This window comes from Saccopteryx bilineata, chromosome 10, assembly GCF_036850765.1.
Source record: "Saccopteryx bilineata isolate mSacBil1 chromosome 10, mSacBil1_pri_phased_curated, whole genome shotgun sequence".
Lineage (NCBI taxonomy): Eukaryota > Metazoa > Chordata > Mammalia > Chiroptera > Emballonuridae > Saccopteryx > Saccopteryx bilineata.
The window spans coordinates 21,226,628-21,247,600 of record NC_089499.1 but is presented as its reverse complement, the minus strand read 5'-3'; the positions used below and the strand labels follow the sequence as shown (position 1 = coordinate 21,247,600).

Sequence of the window (20,973 nt, the reverse complement as noted above, 5' to 3'; positions counted from 1 at the left end):
CCCCACCCTTCTCTCCCTTCCTCCCTTCGTCCTCTCCTCCCTCCCGCGGCGGCGGTCTTCGGTGTTTTGTTTAGCCGTGTGGCTTACCTTTTAAACTTGGCACGGGAAGGAAAGAAGGCAGCTCTTCTGTGTGGAGTAGATGGAGGGAAGGATAAGAAAGAATCCACCGCCCGCATCCGAGTTCCCCGGTTCAGTTCCAGGAACGGCAGCTTCGCTGCAAAAAATCGCCCTGCTATTCGAGATAGCCAGCAGAGGGAATCGGAACTTTGCTTGCAGCAGGGGTTGAAGCAGCCCTTTTTTTTTTTTTTTTTTTCTTCTTGGAGGAAATACTGCAGCCTTCTGGACAGCGTATGCTGCTCCCCGGAGAGGCTCTCTCGGTTCCACCCACCGGCTGGAAGGAGGGGAAGTGAATGAAAGGACAGGACAAGCCCCGATCACCATGTCACTCTGGGAGGGAGACAGCAGCAACTAAGCTGTGCAAGGTTTTTTTTTTTTTTCTTTTTTCCTTTTTCTTTTCCCCTTTCGTTTTCTTTCTTTTTTCCCCCCTCTGTTTTCTTTTTCTTCTTTCTTTCTCTTTCTTTCTTCCTCTTTCTTTCTGTGTATTTGCTTTTGCTTTAAGGTGAGGAAAGAGACAAACAGGAGACAGGAAGCTGATCTGCAAGGATTCGGAGTTACGCTGAAAGGACTTTGATTTTTTTTTTTTTCTTTCCCTTTACAAACGCTGGCAATTGACATCACTACAGACAGCCTGGTAGAGAACAAACTGCTTCATCCCAAGTGGACCCTGGCAGCAGGGAAAGGCAGACAAGATCTGGGAAAGCTGTGTGTGGTTTTTTTGTGTGTGTTTTTCCTACCGATCCCCATCTCCTGTTTTTTGTTTTTGTTTTTGTTTTTTCTTTTTTGGTGTGTTTCTTTTTTATATTCTTGCTGTGTTGGAACTAGCGAGTGGTGGAAGACGAGGACTCTCGGAAGCCTCATCCGTCATCCGGACTGTCAGGAATAGTGGTTTAAGAGGAAGCTCGGCCTGGGGCACTATACCCTGTCATCCAGTTCCCTGCCTCGGAGATAAAGATTCCAGCTACATGGGCAAACGCCTGGATCAGCCACAAATGTACCCCCAGTACACTTACTACTACCCTCATTATCTCCAAACCAAGGTATGGCTCGACCCACAGTCTGGCAATCAGTGTGGTATATCCTTCTGCACTTGGGATGGGAAACAGACAGGCATGTGAATTATTATTTAAACTCCCTCCCCCCTCCATCACTTCTTCCTGCTTCTTTGAAATTAGTAACATACCAACGGAGTTAATGAGGCAGCCAGCCGCAGAGACTATAAGAAGAAAGGAAGCCCCGGAATCGTGGCTTTCTCTTTAAGGAGAGATAATAGTTTCACTCTGAGTTCCTTTGTTGTTATTTGGCAGCGTGAATGTTCCTGGTATCTGTAAAGTCCTTTGCAAGAGGGGCAGGGTTATTAGAAAGGAGATTCCCAACTGTGATTATCAGGCATAAGAATACAATTTCAGGGGCTTTTCTGGTGAGCTTTTTCTTTGTTTGTGACTCTTAAGAAGGGTTTTCCCCACTGGATAGGACACGCCAGGGTGGGGGCAACTCAAACTTTTAATCACTGAGTATAGAATAAAAGGAGGGTGTGGAAGGTATAAGACAGTTAACTAAAGTCTCTTGGAGTTTGTTTGGGTGTATTTTTTTTTATTTGCTTTACGTGTTTTATTTCCGGTGGAGGGTGATCATGATGCTAGAGACTGAATTGTGGAGCTTTGACGGTAGATGTTCTTGAGTTTTAGAAGCTCTGTTTGTCTGTGTCGGCTGCCGTCAGAAGGCCTGGGTCTTGAAACGGTATGAAATGTAACTGCAGGTAATTGGACATGAATTGGTTAAATACTTCAGGCTTTATGTGTGTGCTCAAATGATCATTAGAGTGCCAGTGGCAAGCCCATGTAACTAAGCGGTGGGCAGTGCCAACCATGAACTTTATCCTGCAGTTCACACATGAAGGACTCTCAGGTGTGATATCACTGCTACAATTTGTCAATTCAATTGGACTGGATTTGGGGGAGGAAATGTTGGGAGAGTCCCCACCTTGAATGCATAGATTATATTGCTTTACAGATGCTCTTACTTTGTATTGCATTAGCCGGGCTCCACAATCTTCTTAATAGATAAATATGCCGAGAGTGAACAAGGCGTGCCTGAGTGATCTGCGCTGTCACCAGGACGCGTTGATGTGATTAGGTTTTGGTAATTCATTGCTGGAGTTATCTCTCATTTATTCTGTCTCATCAAACAATGCCTATTTGTGAACCAGGCCAGGCAGCAGGCTTTCAATGTTATATTAAAGATTATTGCTTTTTTTCTTTCTTTCTTTTTCCATCGCTCTATGCTTCGCCCTGCCCCTCCAAGGTCAACTCACATTGCTTTTTGCCTTTGTGAGCATTTAGTTTGTGCTGCTGCTGCTTAAATAGACCAGCCCCTCTGCTCCACTGCCTTGAGTTTTAACTCTTTGGGGATTGGGAGGAGAACACCTCCGGCCTTCCTCGAGGAAATGGCAAAGCAAGGACAAGTTAAAAAGGGGAAATTTATAGTCATTTCTCATCCCCCAAAGAAACAAAAAACAGCAAACTCAAAGGTTGCCGTGAAAAATATCGGACATTCCATCCCTTTTACTCATTTGGCTAAATTTTTCCAAATGTTTCAAAATCCACGCTCTCTTTTTGGACCTTGTTTTCCGTGATGAAGTAGCTTCAGAAAAGAAACTTTAGAGTGAAATGAATGGAATAACAGCTTTTCTGCTTGATATTTCTGTTAACCTATTACTGGCAGGAAATAATGTCATGCACATTACTTTAAAGACACAGGATGCTGGATGAACCACACTGGTGGAAAGTGTGTGTGTGTGTGTGAGAGAGAGAGAGAGAGAGAGAGAGAGAGAGAAAGAGAGAGAGAGAGAGAGAGAGAGAGAGATTGGGGTAAAGGGGAAAGTGGAGTGGTGAAGGGAGAGAGAAGAGCCTGAAAAAATACAGAGAGTTTTTTTAAAGCTGTTTTTTGGGGTCCCACGTAGTTTAGTGTTGTGTAGACAGGCAGCATCTGGATCTTGTTACTTTCAAGCTAGTCAGAGCCATCAACTTCTGGAACATTTTTAAAGAAGTTAGATCCATTAGGCAACCTAAGTTGATATTGGGGTAATCAGATCAGGGTGGTAGGGAATAGAAGATCAGCTACTTTGGCTATCATGGTAGTTCGTATTGATTATTATGTCGTAAAATTTCGACAGTGCTGTGAAGTTGTCGAATATTGTTACGGCGGCTCCGAAATGACAGACACTAATAACATTCCTGGAAGCTGAAGATGTGAGAACGTGCCCTGTTTTGAAACTTGGTCACACAGGCACGGGAGGAAGGGTCAATGGGCATTTGTATTTTAAAAGGTGGAGACTTACTGACAGTGTGAATACTACATTAAAAAAAGTTCTGTCATGCTCCAGGATGCATGGAAACCACTGGGGGATTTCAGGAATAGTTTTTGCCCTTTTTACACTAATATCTCCAAATATAACCAACAATAATTTTGAAGGACGTATGTGCTAATATTTATTTGTAAATCTAGATGACATTCATAAAATCCACTGTGATTTGGCTTGTAGTTATAATCCTATTTTAAAATTAAAGCTCTTTCAAATGATGCTGCTATATAAAGAATACTTATGGTTGATACAGTTAGAAATCTATGGTTAACAACAAAAATCATACTCTGGTGACATACCTTCAACTGTTCTCTAAACTCTGTTGTTTTCCACTAATCTACAAAAGCTCTTTGTTGACATTAGTTTTGGGTGGAGAATCTTCATGGGATTTTAAAGACCTGAAATGTTTATTGTATTCATTCAGAAATTAGAAAAAATGTTGAACTTTCTCTTTCTGCTTAAATATGGGAATTCAATACAGCTGCTATTTTCTTATGATAAGGTAAAATGAAAACGGGATTTTTAAATAAACGCCAATGTTTTCCATTTCCTCAAATGTAATTAACATTCAAGAAAACTTGTGACACTTCTCTGCCTTCTCTGCTCCGCTTAGTTTTATTACGTCGAAACCAACCTCTTAACTTTTTTGCTTAAACAATTTTAAAAATAGAGATAAGATATTTATATTTTGTCCCTTTGAATAATTTTCCAGATGCTTCAAATGTTTTATTAGGGAATTTTACATGTAAGTCAAATGACATGGAAACCTAGTGGCTGACTTCTAGCTATAGCTTGTAGCAATATTGTTACAGTATACTCATTCTCCCAGACCTCACATTAGACGTTGTCATTTGTTAATTTTCTTTTAATCAATGTGTTTTTTTTTTCCTACCAAGAGAAGCAATTTTGACAGAGAATATTGCTTTTGATTAAGAAGTATTGAAGAAATTTTGGTCATATGTCATAATATTTAAATAAGAGACCTAACTGGATTAAAAAGCATGAGTTTCAAGAGAAATTTGGTGTTGGGAATCCACCCAGAATAATCAGCAGACTTTAAAGAAAGGGGACAAAAAAAAATGTGTTCATTAGCTTAGTGATAATTTACATAATTATGTTTGATTGAGTTGTAACCTAATATTTCGCAAGAATTTTGTCACAGCCCATTCAAAGCAACTGACCTGTTGCTATTGGATTTTGAGATTCAGGGTTAATTTCAGTCTGAATTTGAATAATTTGGGGGGAGGGAGGATTCTTAGAAAACCAACTATTTAAACTAGAAACGCTAAAAAGAGGAAAACTCAGTCACATCCTGGTGAATCGATATTTTGCAGATGAGAAATAGGTATTTCTCTCCTATGTATGTGATAGTTAGAAAACTTTAGTCATCTTCATAAAACTTTAGAATTTGCACAAATACACGCAGCAAAGCTCGTGTTACCTCCTTTTCCACACCCTTACCGGTTCACTGTGTTTCCACCAATCCAGGACCTAGTGTGTAATCACGTTGCTCCTACATCAGTCAAACTGCATTCCCATCTGCTTCCCCAGAAGATCTTGAAGCAAAGGGTTCAGACGATGGGACCCTGACAGGGTTTCTCTGGCTGGTGATACTCGGACTGTGTTCAGAGCCTAGTGTGAAGTTGGGGTCAGGTGTAAGGAGTCATTCATCAACTGCACACCGATTTCAGGCTGAATTTCCAACCATCTGCAGCCTGGACTGCCGCCCATCTCTAAAGTCTAGCTGGAGCCCAGTGGATTGTACCACAGAAAGAGCAAACACTTGGAAACACAAGGGCTGAAAAGCAGCAAAGGAAGAGAGACTCGTGGGGGGCAAAGGCTGTTCTTAAAGATGTGAGTGTACAGATCCTTCAGAAACAAAACAACCCCTTAACACACTTCTTGCACATGAAAATGCAGAAAATCTTGCCGAGGGAGGGAACGAGTTTAGAATTTCCTTAGTACTTCCTGCCCAGATCTGCACTGATAGCCGGAGTTGGTAACTTGCCAGTTTCAAACAGCCTTGAAAACTCCCAAGTTCTGTTTTCCTTTGAAAGGCTGATACGTACAAAACTGGTTTTCTCAAAACCTTTCAGCGATTGAAATTTTAGGTACAACTCCAAATATTTCTTTCGCTTCAGGGATGTAATACGATAGCACGAAACTATGACAAATCGCGCTTGCCTCCTTTTAGAATGAATACAATTTTAATTATTTTTAATAAGAGAAAAATGGAAACAAGGGGCCACCCCTTCCTTTTTCCTTGTTTTTCTTCCTTCTTTTCTCCCCACATCTTTATTGTCGTTGAAGTTGTCTTATCTTTTCTGTAATGCAGTCACTGTTTTCACAACACTAAGTTTTAGTGCCTACTTAAAAAAAAGTAGAAAGTGAAAAAGCTCACGTTTTCCTTTTCTCTAGAATAAGTGCAAACTTAAGGGGGACACTACGTACATTTCTCTTAACAAGACCTTTCTAACACATTTTATTCTTTCACTTTCTCTCAATTTGGAAAGAGGATAACAGAATTCTAACACACAATTATTTCCATGAAGTAATAAAATCTATGTGAGGGTTGGAGGTTGGAGTGATTTTTCAGGGAAGGAGGCAGAAGAGGAGAAGGGAAGATGTTAAGTTCATCTCAGGTCCTTCTGGCTCCAGGAATTCTGGAAGGCTTCATTTTGCACTAATATGATTTTACACAATTCTTTCTGACATTATCAGACTTTTTTTCTTGGCAGCGAGAGAGCTCAGTCAAATTATGCCCACTCCAAATTCTAAGAAAACCAGTCTTTTCCTTTAAAAGAAAATCTTTTTCGTGTTGGACTTCTTTAGAGTAAATGGTTGATGTTTATCCAAAATTGGCTTCAAGTACTACATTAAAATTGTGTTTTGTAACAGTCTCATAAGCCACAGCTGTATGTGATTAAATAGTGTAATATCAAAAGCATGTGAGAATAGACATTTTTATGCTATAGCTGTTGCACAGCAAGAGTGCAGATGGACCAGAAGGAAGACCAAGAGCTAAAATATATATTTATGTGTTGTTGAGGATGGATGCTGCTGGTTTGTTTTTTTTCAGTAGTTGGACAATGTTGAACTTCTTCGGATATGATTAAAAATATATACTTTCTTCAAATATAATACTAATTTCTATTTTAAATATGGAATGCCACTGAATTAGAAAACAAATAGTTCCAAATGGGTCTGAAAGCAGCATAAATGGAGATATCAGAAGCATTCCCATGGAGCACACATTCAAAGAATGAAATTGACTGTCTCATTTCTGTTTTGAAATTATGAATGTTTTTCTTCTCTGCTTTTTTACTACTTCCTGTGGAGCTATTGTGAGAAGCACGTCAGGCCGGGAATCCCAAATCAAAAGAGGGATAGGTAGTAAAAATCACCAACTTTGAGTAAAATGGGCGGTATGCTTCTTTTTGAAGATATTTGAAAACATGATTATTGGTTTTGTGTGAACGTTGCTCGTTACTTACTTATTTATTTATGCCAGTGTTAATACTTGCGTAGTTACACAAGGAGACACACTTTTTCTTCTATTTATTTGGCAAGGATGTTGTAGTAGAGAGGTTTCTATTTCTTACGGGATACTTTTAATTACAATTTCTGAAAATAATACTTGTTCGTGAAAACTATAACCTTTAGGGCTGCTACAAGACTGCTGATACTAATAAAAAATTTATTAATAAGACATTGTTTTCAGTGTCTTTGGAAAGCCTATGGAGTTGGCTATTGGCTTTCAAATTTCAGACACTAAAAAGCACTTTTAAAGTGGTTAAAAAGAAGGGTGGACAGAGGTAAGTTGGATCCTGTATGTGTTTTTAATTTTTCTTTTTCAAGTTGACAGAGAATTGGTTCCCATTAAATTTTTTTTTAATATAGATTTATTAGTCAGGAAATGTATACCATGTGGAATCAGATATCTGGATAAAGTTTTATAATTCAGAACATTAATCTCTAATAGACATCAAATTTCAAGAGCATGGGTAATAAATTATAAGACATGGATTCTGTTTTACACTGGGAGGAATTCTCTGATTGGTGTGTCTAGGAACTGGTTTCTAGGTCAGGTTCTCTAAGACCTCTTCCAGGTTTAGCATTTGTGACTCTCACTTTGAGATAGATGAGCCTGCTTTGATTAGTAGGTATGGGGAGATGACCTGTGTTTTGTGACATTGATGAGTTTTTGCTCAGGTCCCCAATGCTTTCTACAGAGCAGATCAAATGCTGCTTTGTCGACTCTGGTGATTTGACAAATATAACAGTCTGCACCCTTCACCACATCTAAATCCAGTGCATGGAGAGAAACACATCCATCACTGGTGAATGGGTGGGGTAGAGTTCTCAGGGGTGGGACACAATGACAGGCATATTTAATCATTATCATTGCTGGATTGGTTGTGGTGGTAACTCTTCTCTTTGAGTGAGTGAAATTAGCGCTTACCAAAAAATTAATAGTGGCAGTGTGATGCTTACTCTTCCTCATTTGACTTTCTCTCTACAGGTAGCATAAGAGTTGAAAGTGCGTAGGTTCGGCTAAAACAGTTGAGGTAATGAAGGAAACAGGATTGGCTTATTAATATCCTGACAGCCCTAGTTTCATGAATGAATCTAGGAGCTAGTGTAAATATGGAAATAACAATTGATAGATGGAATACTGTTTTGGTTGCAGTTTGCCAAACCTTCAAATTCCTGAATTACTTTGTGGTAGCCTTTAAACCATGGGGAAGAAACACTATAGTAACCATAGTGTATGGTATTGTAGGAGGAAAACATTAACTTCTCCAGGACATAGAAACAAGAGCGTTCTCTTTTTCTCTCTATCTTGCTAGGTACTCTTTTGGTTCCGCCTGGAAGCCACTGTTAGCTGAATTAATGGAAGTAAATGGAACTGTGAATTTGGCTTTTATGAATGATAAACAAACAGAAAAAAATACAGTAGATTGCATACACAGTCAAGGCAACCATGATAACGTCCTTTCCCATTGTGTGAAAAGTGAAAGTGTAATAGAAGAAAAAGAAATCTTATGATATCATAAAAATTGGTAGCAATCATTTTAAGAATTGATTTTTAATTTGTTTCTGAATAAGCTTTCTCATCATTATATTGTAGGGTTTAGAAATTTGTATATATGGTATTCAATATGTTAGAAGCAGATGATCTCTTGGTTGTCTCCTTCTTAGCTGACAGTTTTCAAGATGAATATGGATCATGCATAGAATTTAACGAGGATTTTTGAGAAGTCTTCCTATTTTTATCTATTGTTCTGCCATCTATTTATCTTAGTTAAATTGCTGATTGATGACAATTTAATGGAAAGGGAAATGGAAAACAGAATGCTAACTATCTGGTTTTCTGGAACTGGTTAAGATACCTTAAAAGCTTTTCTTATGTATGCAAGTCACATTGGAAGCTCTTATCAATGTCTGTAAACTCTCATGTTGCCCCTTTTAAAACTTATCGTTCACACAAATTGGATGGTGGCACCCTGAAGATACCTTAAAGTCAAGGTAGCTTAAAATTCAGGCAAATATACTTTTAAACTCCCAAAGACCTTTGAGTAGATGAAGTATTTAAGGAAGTGTATATAAAGCTTGAAATTCAATTTCAGAGACTGTTTTCCAAGGTACTACATCCCCTCCCCCCCATATGATGGTATGTTTAATTTTTTCTTAAGAGATGAGAAGTACCTCCACCTTTTTCGTTGTTGTTAACTTGGTGCTATTTCCTTGCAAGGTTGTGACAGCTTCTGGATTGACCTTGCTTTTGGCTTTCACCCCCCAAGTCTCTCGTCCTTTGCTATGCACACCAGTTCAGACTGCACTTTCTTTTTTTTTTTTTTTTTTTTTTTCCATTTTTCTGAAGCTGGAAACAGGGAGAGACAGTCAGACAGACTCCCGCATGCGCCCGACCGGGATCCACCCGGCACGCCCACCAGGGGCGACGCTCTGCCCACCAGGGGGCGATGCTCTGCCCATCCTGGGGGTCGCCATGTTGCGACCAGAGCCACTCTAGCGCCTGGGGCAGAGGCCACAGAGCCATCCCCAGCGCCCGGGCCATCTTTGCTCCAATGGAGCCTTGGCTGCGGGAGGGGAAGAGAGAGACAGAGAGGAAAGCGCGGCGGAGGGGTGGAGAAGCAAATGGGCGCTTCTCCTGTGTGCCCTGGCCGGGAATCGAACCCGGGTCCTCCGCACGCTAGGCCGACGCTCTACCGCTGAGCCAACCGGCCAGGGCACTTTCTTTTTTTTTAAATTTGCTTATTGATTTTAGCCAAAGAGGAAAGGAGAGAGTGAGAGACAGGAATATAGATCTGTTCCCGTATGTGCCCTAACTGGGGATTGAACATGCAACTTCTGCGCTTTGGGACGATGCTCTAACCAACCGAGCTATCCTTCCAGAACTCAGACAGTATTTTTAACTAAGGAAGTCGTGTTTTGATCTAAGGTAGGCAAGGAATTTCAAAAACAATGCAATTTTGATTTTTTTTTTAAATTTCTCAATTTATTCCAAAAAGTAAGCCATGCCTTTAAACTTTATTATTCAACTCTCAGGACAACTTGACTTCATATTAGCAATGGGAAGTTTTTCCTTTCTGGTTTGTTCTTGTTTTTTTTAATTTAACTTTGTTGATAAGCTAAAAGAAGTGATTTAAAAAAATAAGAAGTCAGAGGGAGTATGTCAATGAAAACAGAAGAATTTTTCTCCAAGTTTAATGACTTCCTTTACCAGTGGAAGAAGTCAAGGGTCATTGTAAAACCTCCGTGTTTTCTGGATACTTTTGGAAGCCCCTGTCTCACATTCTAAGAAGCCTATTAAACTACACTCGCATTCCACACTTCAAATTCAATTTTCTTTTGCACTAAAGCAGGGATGGGCAATCTTTTGAGCTTGGTATGTCAAAATTTGCCAAAAAACTGAGCAAAAAACTGAGCATAACATTTTTTGGCAAAATTTGCCAAAAAAACCATAATTTCGTGATATTTATAGTTTAAATAACAAAAATGTATAATTGTAATATATAACTGTATTTAATAAACCAAAAACTAATTACTTAACTTACCTGCTTAGTCACTTCACTTCTTTGTTCATCTGTCAGTTGGTTTCTTTTGTTGGTCTTTATATTATTTAACTTGTGTGGGGTGCCATGAACTAAGATAAATGAGGGGGAGGAGGAATTCTTTAACTAATATGCAGGGTTAGTTCCTGCATATTAGTGACTTTTTTGTTGCTGAATTTCATTGGCTAAATCTTCAATTGAAGGCTGGTATTTTGTACACTTCAAGCCCAAGCAAGTGCTACTAACTTCATCTGTCAATCTGTTTCTTTTGTTGGTTTTGATATTATTTAATGCTGAGAATAAGGTCTCACAACAGTACATAGAGGGAAAAATTGTGAGTAAAGCCATTGCTATATTTTTCAGGGTGCTAAAAGTATCTGATAATCAGTTCCAGGCACTCCAAATTTCCTGTTCATAGTGGCACTCTTCTTGATTCCCCAAGTGGCACCTTTCCAGATTCTCAAGCTTTGACCTCAAGTCGACAAACACCTGAGCCCAGATGCTGTCTTGAAATTCTGCAAGTTGCATCTTATGTAAATTAAGATGGTTGCCACTATTTCAAATGGTGGGAAACGGCACCCATAGCACAGGCCCTCGCCTCTCCCAGCCTCCCCCTCTCTTATCTCAGTAATGATGGTCAATTAGAAATCCACGACACCCCAGAACAGTAGATTGGATGATGGTGCTGTGGTTATGTGGTTGCTGGTAATGGCGATCACAGGACCCCAGAGATGTGTCCCCCTGGCATTCCGCTGCTCCCTGCTCCACTGGCCGGAAGTGAAGTCAAAGATCCCCTAATGGCCTAACCGGAAGTCCCAGAACTAGACACTCTGTGCCAGAGTTCTGTTGTTGTGGCCTACAGACCTCTGGCACAGAGTGTATACGCTACAGCAAATGTTTAAACTTCGGCTACTGCACCTGGCCGTGCAGGAGCCGAGGATGAAACATCCTTCTCGGCATGCGGCCCCATACTTCTCTGGCATGCAGCCACATGTAGCCACGTGTCATCGAAAATGGCTACGCGGGTCAGTGCTGACACACGTTTCATAGGTTCGCCATCACGGCACTAAAATATTGTTTTTATAATTTTGCTGCCAAATTCTGGGTGAAAGTAAATTCATTTATGTGTGGCTATAAACTTTGGGCCATCATCTTGCATATATAGGTGTTCTTACAAAGTGAAAAAAAAAAATTATAACCTACAGATCCTCTTGAGGTACCAAAAAAGATTATCAGAGAACTAAGTAAAATGATGAATAAAGATGATAATGCATTAGGTTTAGTAGATATGCAAACAAGTGTTTATTTGTTTCAGTTTTTATTTTAGTTTGAAGACAATATTTTTTTTTTCACTTGTCTGTGATTTTGTGTGTCCCTACAGCAGTCAGAGAGCAGAAAAAGCTGGCCATCTCTCTACCTATTGTGGCCATTTGGCATTCAAGATATCTCTGTAGTTTAGTAATCCCAAATTTCCGGGGCGGAGCACATGGGAGAACAGCAGAGCATATCGGAAAATGTCATTAACATTCTTTGGCTAAACTATGTCGAAAGCAGACACATTGGATTGACCTTTGGCAGCGAAAGCAACTGAGAGTTCCCGATCTGGGTGCCAGGTTTACAGAATTTTTTCATTGTGCAACTGTTGGGATTGTTTACCAATTGGAAAGAGAAAAAGAAGTTGAATGTAACAGGTGTTTCCCTGGGCTCCCAGCTTAGGGGTACAAGCAGGAGGCAAATCAATGGCACAATATTTATTTTATGGCATAATCTTTCTAAATCCTTCTCCCTCTAAGTGGGGTCATGGGTTTATTACGTGCGTTAAAACTGCCACCTCCTACTGATCCTCATTGTGCATGGTTATTCACCTGGGATAATTTCTCTTGGTTAGCCATAGGTCCCTCTCAGCCCTCCAGACTCTGTGTGCTTCTTGAAGAGCACATGTCTCTTGTATATGTATGCACACTCAAACCAGACCCATCATTGCTCTCATGAGTGGTTGGGCACCCTGAAGCTACTGCTTTTCTAGCCTTGAAGCCCAGCATGTGGCTTTCTTCATTCTTATTGTTCCAGTCACTCAAGGAAAAACTGGATCCCAAGCCCAATGCATGGCCATCTCTTTCCATCTTAATCCAGAAGGAGTTTGCTATGACTCTCTGGAGATCCATACATACACCCATACCTGAAAATTCCTTCCTTCCTCCCCCCCGCCATCTTGGAGGGAGAATTCTCATAACCATGCAGTGTTGTGATTCTTCATCTAATTACTCAATTTTTCTTCCCAGTCTGCTAGCCAGATTTCACTGAATTTCATCAGCAAATTCAGTGCATCGGCTCTGACTTAGATCTCGTATCCATAAAATACATACTCACACGTACACACTTCTGGAAACATGAAGGATTATTTCAGTGGATCTGATTTTCTCCAAGACTAAAATGACTACAGAGAAATGTGGAGGAGCGGAGTGGTCTTAAGGAGACATGTATTTGTTCTTTCCAGTTCTAATACAGTTTTTCTTTCTGGTAATTGGTATCAAAAAGGATGAGTCCCACTATAATAGGGGTGACTAACAATTTTTACTTTCTTTTAAAAGTGTAGTAGATTTCCATAATTGTGAATACTATAAATTTATGTTATATTATGCAAGTTAAATATCTACTCTTTTTCCTGCTGTTCCTGAGAGCATCCTTTAGAAATGTTGATAGAGTGATTTTATTTTTTTTCCCCAAATAATTTCATCATAACTGTTTATACTGTAGAGATGCTAATGAGCCTCAAACTTTTACTGATGAGGCTTCAGCTTTACAGTTTTAATTAACAAGTGATTTGTGAGAAGTGCCCAGAAAGATAAAATAAACAAAATAGAAAAAAAAAAAGAAGAAGAAAGCTAAGGGTATCAGGTCTTAATCTTCTTTTGAAAATTTCTGGAACTTGACTTTTTGTTTTCCTTTCCAAGGCAAAGGTTAAGAGGTGTTTCGCAAGGGCTAGTTTACAAATTAAAGAACCATTGTTGGGGAAAAAAAACTATAACGTGAATATAAAACTTGATATGGAGGTGTTATATATATAGTTGAGGCGTTTGGTGTCTTGTGAAAAGAAATCAATGCTTCTGAGGACAAGGTAGTGCTTTGTTTTGCGTATTCCCGTGTGAGACTGCTTAGTCATCTCTAGCACTTGCTCCTGTGGTTCTGGCGGAGCCATCACTCGTTCTTAGGGAGGACCTGGATGAAAGCAGTATGAGGCTTTTAACTAGAAACAACAGTGCTTTTCAGAATGCCTTAGGAATCAAATTGCAATATACATTTTGGAATTTCTGTATATGAAATGTTCACATAAATTCATGCATGTTTAAAAATATAATCATGAGTGAAGCTCTATTGGTCTGTGTGGGAAGGATCTAGCTTTGAGTGGGGGAACCAATGGCCTAAGGTACAAAACCAGCTGAGCTGTACCGGCATGAGAATCACACAAGGCAAAGCACTCACCGGACAGCAGTGATGCTGAGGGACACTGAAATGCCAGGGGACCCATGGAGCAGTTGAATTGAGGATATGTGTGTGGTGTGCTTAATGCTCTGGACCAGGGGTAGTCAACCTTTTTATACCTACTGCCCACTTTTATATCTCTGTTAGTAGTAGAATTTTCTAACCGCCCACTGGTTCCACAGTAATGGTGATTTATAAAGTAGGGAAGTAACTTTACTTTATAAAATTTATAAAGCAGAGTTACAGCAAGTTAAAGCATATAATAATAATTATTTACCAAGTACTTTATGTTGGATTTTTGCTAAGTTTGGCAGAATAAATCTTTATACAACTTACTATAGTTAAATCTATGTTTTTATTTATACTTTGGTTGCTCCGCTACTGCCCACCATGAAAGCTGGAACGCCCACTAGTGGGCAGTAGGGACCAGATTGACTACCACTGCTCTGGATTCTCAGAACATACCTATGTTAGAATGTGGGATACCTATGTTAGAATGTGGGACTTGGAGTGAGAGTCTAGATTTCAACATTGTCATGGAGGAGTTTAAGTCAATAGACACCCAAGAGAGTAAGTTACCATTGTTATTATTCATGGCCCACCAAGTTCCTTTTACTCTCCTTTCTTATTCCATTTCGAATGGCTATTTGAAGTGACCTTATTTTTGTGTTGCATCTTCTACAACTCCCTGCCTTTCCCAGGTAGTCCTTCCTGGGGAACTATTCTTTTCTTCCTGTATCACAGCTTCTATTCCCCTTCTTTCTTGTTCACCTACTTTCTCCTTTCCTCAATTTTTCTTCCATGGATTTGACTTCTGGTCTCTTTGCCTTTAGCTCCCAAATTTATGCTTCCTCTTTTTTTTTTTTTCCTCTTAGCTTTCAGCCCTTCTTTTAACTTTTTAGATACTGCTTTCATTTTTTTTCTCCATTTCTTTTCAAGGTAGAGTGAGACTGGGTTTCATCCTTTTTTCTCTTTCCTTTTTTTTTTTTTTTTTTTTTTGCTTAGAAATAGGTTTAATAAATATTCTAATCTCACATACAAAACTATACAATATTATTAAAAGCAAGACATTCTTGAAGATATAAAATGTATTTGTTCTAGAATTGGCTATCCAGTAATAAGATGCCAGTTCTCTATTACTTAATTTATAAATTTTTTTTAAAATAAATTTTTATTAATGTTAATGGGATGACATTAATATTTCAGGGTACATATATTCAAAGAAAACATGTCTAGGTTATCTTGTCATTAAATTATGTTGCATACCCCTCACCCAGAGTCAGATTGTCCTCCGTCACCCTCTGTCTAGTTTTCTCTGTGCCCCTCCCCCTCCCCCTAACTCTCTCCCTCCCTCCCTCCTGCGTCCTCCCTCCCCCCACCCCTGGTAACCACCACTCTCTTGTCCATGTCTCTTACTCTCGTTTTTATGTTCCACCAATGTATGGAATCATGTAGTTCTTGTTTTTTTCTGATTTACTTATTTCACTCCGTATAATGTTATCAAGATCCCACCATTTTGCTGTAAATGATCTGATGTCATCATTTCTTATGGCTGAGTAGTATTCCATAGTGTATATGTGCCACATCTTCTTTATCCAGTCTTCTATTGAAGGGCTTTTTGGTTGTTTCCATGTCTTGGCCACTGTGAACAGTGCTGCAATGAACATGGGGCTACATGTGTCTTTATGTATCAATGATTCTGAGGTTTTGGGGTATATACCCAGTAGAGGGATTGCTGGGTCATAAGGTAGTTCTATTTGCAGTTTTTTGAGGTCTTTCCTTTTTTTTTATTTTCTGCTTGATTGTAATGTTTATTTTTTGGCTTTCTGAACATACTTTACTCATTAGGATCCTATTTGTGTCAGAGTTATTCTGTGAACCCCTGGAGGACCAGTTCCACAGGGTCTTCATTTTTTAATGCTTTGCAGCATCCAGGAGAGTGCCTGACACAGACTGAGTGCATAATGAAAGGTTTTCGGAATGCATTAATCTGTCTTATGCTGTATACCTCATGCATTACTCCATTGCTAAAGTCAACAGTTTTTAAACCAGAGTTGCTTCAGGTCATCTTCACTGCTGAAATGCTTTATATCAACAGTCATTTGATGTATCTTTTTTGTTTACTGTTGCAGATTGATGCAGTCTCTCTCTGTTTCACGTACCTCCCTGAATTAAGTGGGTCACTGGGCTTGATACCCTAGGACTGTTGGCTGGCGTTGGGTTACATATCTAGCTAATGGGATACACTATGATAGCAGAAGGTGAGCCAAGTTAGAAACTGCAATAGAATTAGGAGGGGAAAGGAAAGAACAGAAAAGAAAAACTGCCATAGTGTTGCATTCCAAGATACTGGCGAGAGCTCAGGAATGCATGCCAGCTCAGGGAGGGACAGAAGTGGATTTCAAAGACTGTCTAAGTAGCTAGTATTTGGAACTTGGGGATGAGAGTAAGCAAGTAGGTCAGGGCTAAATGGTAGTGGTGGTGGTTTGGAGGCTATTCCTGAGTGATTGCCAAGAATATCAGCTTGTATATGTGGCTTCCTTTCTTGGGTTGGCAGAGAGTTGGGCATATAAGAAGACAAACTTAGTTCAAGGAGTCAGGCGATGTGTTGAGCATTAGGCCCATTCTTTTGTCTATTTTGCTTAGTAGAGACAAAAGATCTTGACTATCATGGTAATATATAATCTACCCATGCCATATAATGGTATACACAACAATAATACTGCATGGATTTTATTAACGCAAAATTTTGAAACAATTTCATAGTTCAGGTAAAAATGGCACAATTTCTATTTCAGAAAGAGACCGTTGTAGAGTTTCCCTTTAAAATTAACTAAACCGGTAGACAAATATGTCTAAAGTAATTATAGATGATGTAAAATGCGATTCTGATGTGAACTTCAAAGCCTTTCTCACTAAGAAACGTATGAAAACAATAACCTAGTTGTGGCTAAAAAAAACCAAACTGTGCTTCTGGTTTGGGTGCCTCTTGATTTTTCCAAGTTGTGTTGATTCTTTTATGTTTGTTCCTTTATGTTTGCATTGTTTCCTCTATCGTGTTTTTTTTTTTTTTTGCATCAAAGTTCTTATTACCATTTTGTGGAAAAGAGAGTTTATATATGCAATTCTGCAACATTTTGTAAATTTTTCTATTGCAAAGTGATCCATACTCATTGTATTCAGTAAAACAATTATACATATATAGTGAAAATATTAATAATCTTCTTAGCATATTACATCATTCTGTCTCATAAATACCAAGATTAACAACAAAACCATATGTGTCCTGTAACATTTTTTTATGCTTATACAAACATATAATCAGATCTAGGCGTATGACATCATACCGAATAAGTTATTTTACTCCTTTGTGTCAATAAAAAGAATACTTTGTGAAGTCCCACTCAGTCTTTAGACGTATATATTTTTGTTTTTTATTGTCAGGGTAGTTGTTGCTAGAGTGCGTACAACATGTTTTATGCAAGCATTGCCCATTGATGGGCATGGATTTCTTTTGCCTTTGTTTTCCCATTATAAATAATGCTATAGTGTATGGAAAAGGTACACATTTAAATATTGAAAATTGAATCAATGAAAGCAAACCAGATCTGCTTTCTTTTAAATGCTAACAAATGCCTTGACAAATTTCTTCTTACACAATGATGAACATCTCTGCTTGGATTCCAATGGGATTGGCTTGCCCCTTTTGTATTTTGATATTAAGGGCAACAATCTTCTCCTTTTGGTGTAAAAATGAACTTCCTGATTGAGGTGTGAGCTGGAAGGGAGTCCCTCACATTTGCCAGAGCAGCAATGTCTCATTTCCTTTGTGATCCATATTTGGGATCCCAACAGATGGTTAAAGTCTGTGGTGGTACCATTTCATCGCTTCTCATCAGTCTTGTGTAGGCTGATCGTGTGTTCCAGGTTGATTTCTTTTGTCTATCATGTCACATTCCAACTTAAAAGAGCAACAACAGGCCAGGACAGCTTCAGGTAGCCCAAATCTTCCTAATTGATTAGAATCCCACTGAGGGATTTTTGTCCTAGATCAAGTATTTCCCCCCCCCCCCCAAGGAATTGGCATCAAAAGTTTTCTTTTTACATTATTATCTTGGGAATACTGCAAACTTATATATTGTGAGATCCCTCATCCGTTGGACTTGTTTGGTACTACCTGACCATAGGGGTACTCTCATGGTATATGAATTGAACTGAAATAGGGACTCCGTGAAAATCTAGTGAACGTAGGTGAAATAGGTTTCATTTCTTTTTTCTTCTGTGCTTGGCTTGTCCTGTTTGTCACTACACATATCAGTTTTTAATTAAACTCAAGAATGGAAGTGAAAAGAATAAAACAAAAATTTACTTACAGAAGGTGTTATGTTGCCCATATATAGAAATAATTACTGACCCTGACCGGTTGGCTCAGTGCTAGAGCATCGGCGTGTGTATGGAAATCTCGGGTTCAATTCCTAGCCAGAGCACACAAGAGAAACACCCATTTGCTTCTCCACCCCTCCCCCCTCTCCTTTCTCTCTATCTTTCTCTACCCCTCCTGCAGCCAAAGCTCCATTGGAGCAAGTTGGCCTGGGTGCTGAGGATGGTTCCATGGCCTCCATCTCAGGTGCTAGAATGGCTCCATTTGCAAAAGAACAATGCCCCAGATGGGCAGAGCATTGCCCCCTAGTGGGCATGCCGGGTGGGTCCCAGTCAGGTGCATGTGGGAGTCTGTCTCTCTGCCTCCCCATTTCTCACTTCAGAAAAATACAAAAAAAAAAAAAGAAAAGAAAAGAAAGAAATAATTACTAACTAAGATCAGTCTGGAAGACAGATCAAGATCATAAAGCCTCAACAGTTTGCTCATTCTATAAGAAAAATTAGACCAAGGACACATAATTCTAACAGTACTACAACACTCATATATTCACATATTATGGAACATACTTAATCACACCTTTCAAAGTTTGATGGCCATGTTTCATGTACTTCTATGGAAACTTAGGCAGTTTTCCTAAATATAGACCTTGGACATGCAAAGATGCCTTTTTTAAAAAAAAATTTTGATGTGTGGGAAATGGGATAGGGGTATTAGTTCAGCACACCAGAGCCAATTTAGCATTTTCTTTTTTCACAACTAGAATACTCACCATTTTTTTGTGTGTGCTTAACCATCAGCTATATATCATACTTTATATATATTTAGTATAAATAGTACCATTTTAACAAAGTCTGGAAAAGGAATTTAATAATCAGAAATGAAAACAGCACTTTGGTGAGGCGAAAGGACTCTGAGTGCGCTTAGAATGGTTGTCGGAAGCACGCTTCTTTTATTCTAGAACTTGCGTTAGTACCATTTCCCCAGGGTTTTCTTAGCTTTTTATATTTCTGTTTCCTGCCATTTCTTCCCATCCCAGGAATGTTTAGTTATTTGATAAGAGTGTCTTGACCATCAATGTTAGTTTTGTGCTTCAATGTTCTACAAAGAATGCCAATATTTTAACATATTATAAACGTGATAAAATTTTAAAAAAGAGATGCATTAACTCTAACATATTATGAGTGATAATGTTAAGGAGATGGCCTGAAATTGACATGACACATAAATATAATAAAGCGCCAATCCTTGTGATAGCTTAGATTAGTGATCTTCAACCTTTGTCATCTCATGGCACACATAAACTAATTACTAAAATTATGCAACACACCGAAAAATATATATATTTTTGCAGTCCTGACAAATAAGATAGGTACATTTTTAATTCATTCACATGGGACAGTTATTGTTGTTTTGACTGTTGTCATTTTTTTTTTTTTTTGTATTTTTCTGAAGCTGGAAACCGGGAGAGACAGTCAGACAGACTCCCGCATGCGCCCGACCGGGATCCACCTGGCACGCCCACCAGGGGGCGACGCTCTGCCCACCAGGGGGCGATGCTCTGCCCCTCAGGGGTTTCGCTGTGTTGCGACCAAAGCCACACTAGTGCCTGGGGCAGAGGCCAAGGAGCCATCCTCAGTGCCTGGGCCAACTTTGCTCCAATGGAGCCTCGCTGCGGGAGGGGAAGAGGGAGACAGAGAGGAAGGAGAGGGGGAGGGGTGGAGAAGCAGATGGGCGCTTCTCCTGTGTGCCCTGGCCAGGAATAGAACCCGGGACCCCTTGCACGCCAGGCCGACGCTCTGAGCCAACCAGCCAGGGCCTGTCATTTTTTTTTTTAATTTGACAATCTAAGGGGAAAGAGGTCAGTGACCCTGAGTAAATAGTGAGATATTGCATGTTTTAAAAATACTTGCAGCACACCAGTTGCAAATCGCTGGCTTGATCATTGCTGTTCATTGACACATTTCTCTGAGCTCCCATTATGTTTCTCTGGCATCCCTCTCTGCAATCAGCTGGACCAAAAACCATGGAGGAAGCTTTGCTTTCAATATTTCTTATGCTTCCCACATGAATTTTTTATTTATTTTTATCACTGTTTTGTTTGGGAAAGCAATGCAGGTCTGTCTCAGGGCTCCATAGAACCCTCACCGGACAGTCCAAGGTGAATCTGTTGGGAAATTGTCTGCTTTTTATATTGCTACATTTTATAGTACTTCCATCTTTCTCATTTAAGTTCCCAGGATGCCTTTTGCCCCCTAAAGTAACTAAATTAGAGGAGGTGAGGAGCGTCATCCTCGCAGTGGGTTTATAGGTTGTCAGCTCTTGCTTCCCTGGAGCTAATCCTCATGGTTAGAAGTGTTCTGAGTGAGGCCAGTACTCGCTCTGGGTGTGGTATTGGGTTTTAATTAGATGGTTTTCCAGACTATTCATTGAGAAACAAAGGAATTATGTTTAACTGTTTTATTTTCTCCAGCTTACATTGAGCTTTCAAATGTCTTTCAAACTTGCTCACATGTAGCGTGGCTAAACTTGAATGTTCCCCTTTTGTGAACCTG

At 39.4% G+C, this 20,973-nt stretch overlaps 1 protein-coding gene across 6 annotated transcripts in view; it reads left to right on the top strand.

Annotated features, from left to right (window-relative positions):
- The first annotated feature begins 471 nt into the window (after window positions 1-471).
- RBMS3 (RNA binding motif single stranded interacting protein 3) overlaps window positions 472-20,973 on the top strand; it is a 698,310-nt gene continuing 677,808 nt past the window's right edge. For all 6 annotated transcript variants that reach the window (XM_066245086.1, XM_066245089.1, XM_066245084.1 and 3 more), the window contains exon 1: window positions 472-1,157. In XM_066245086.1, coding sequence (XP_066101183.1) covers window positions 1,083-1,157 — 75 coding nt within the window. In that variant the 5' untranslated portion in view covers window positions 472-1,082. The remainder of the gene's footprint in view (window positions 1,158-20,973) is intronic.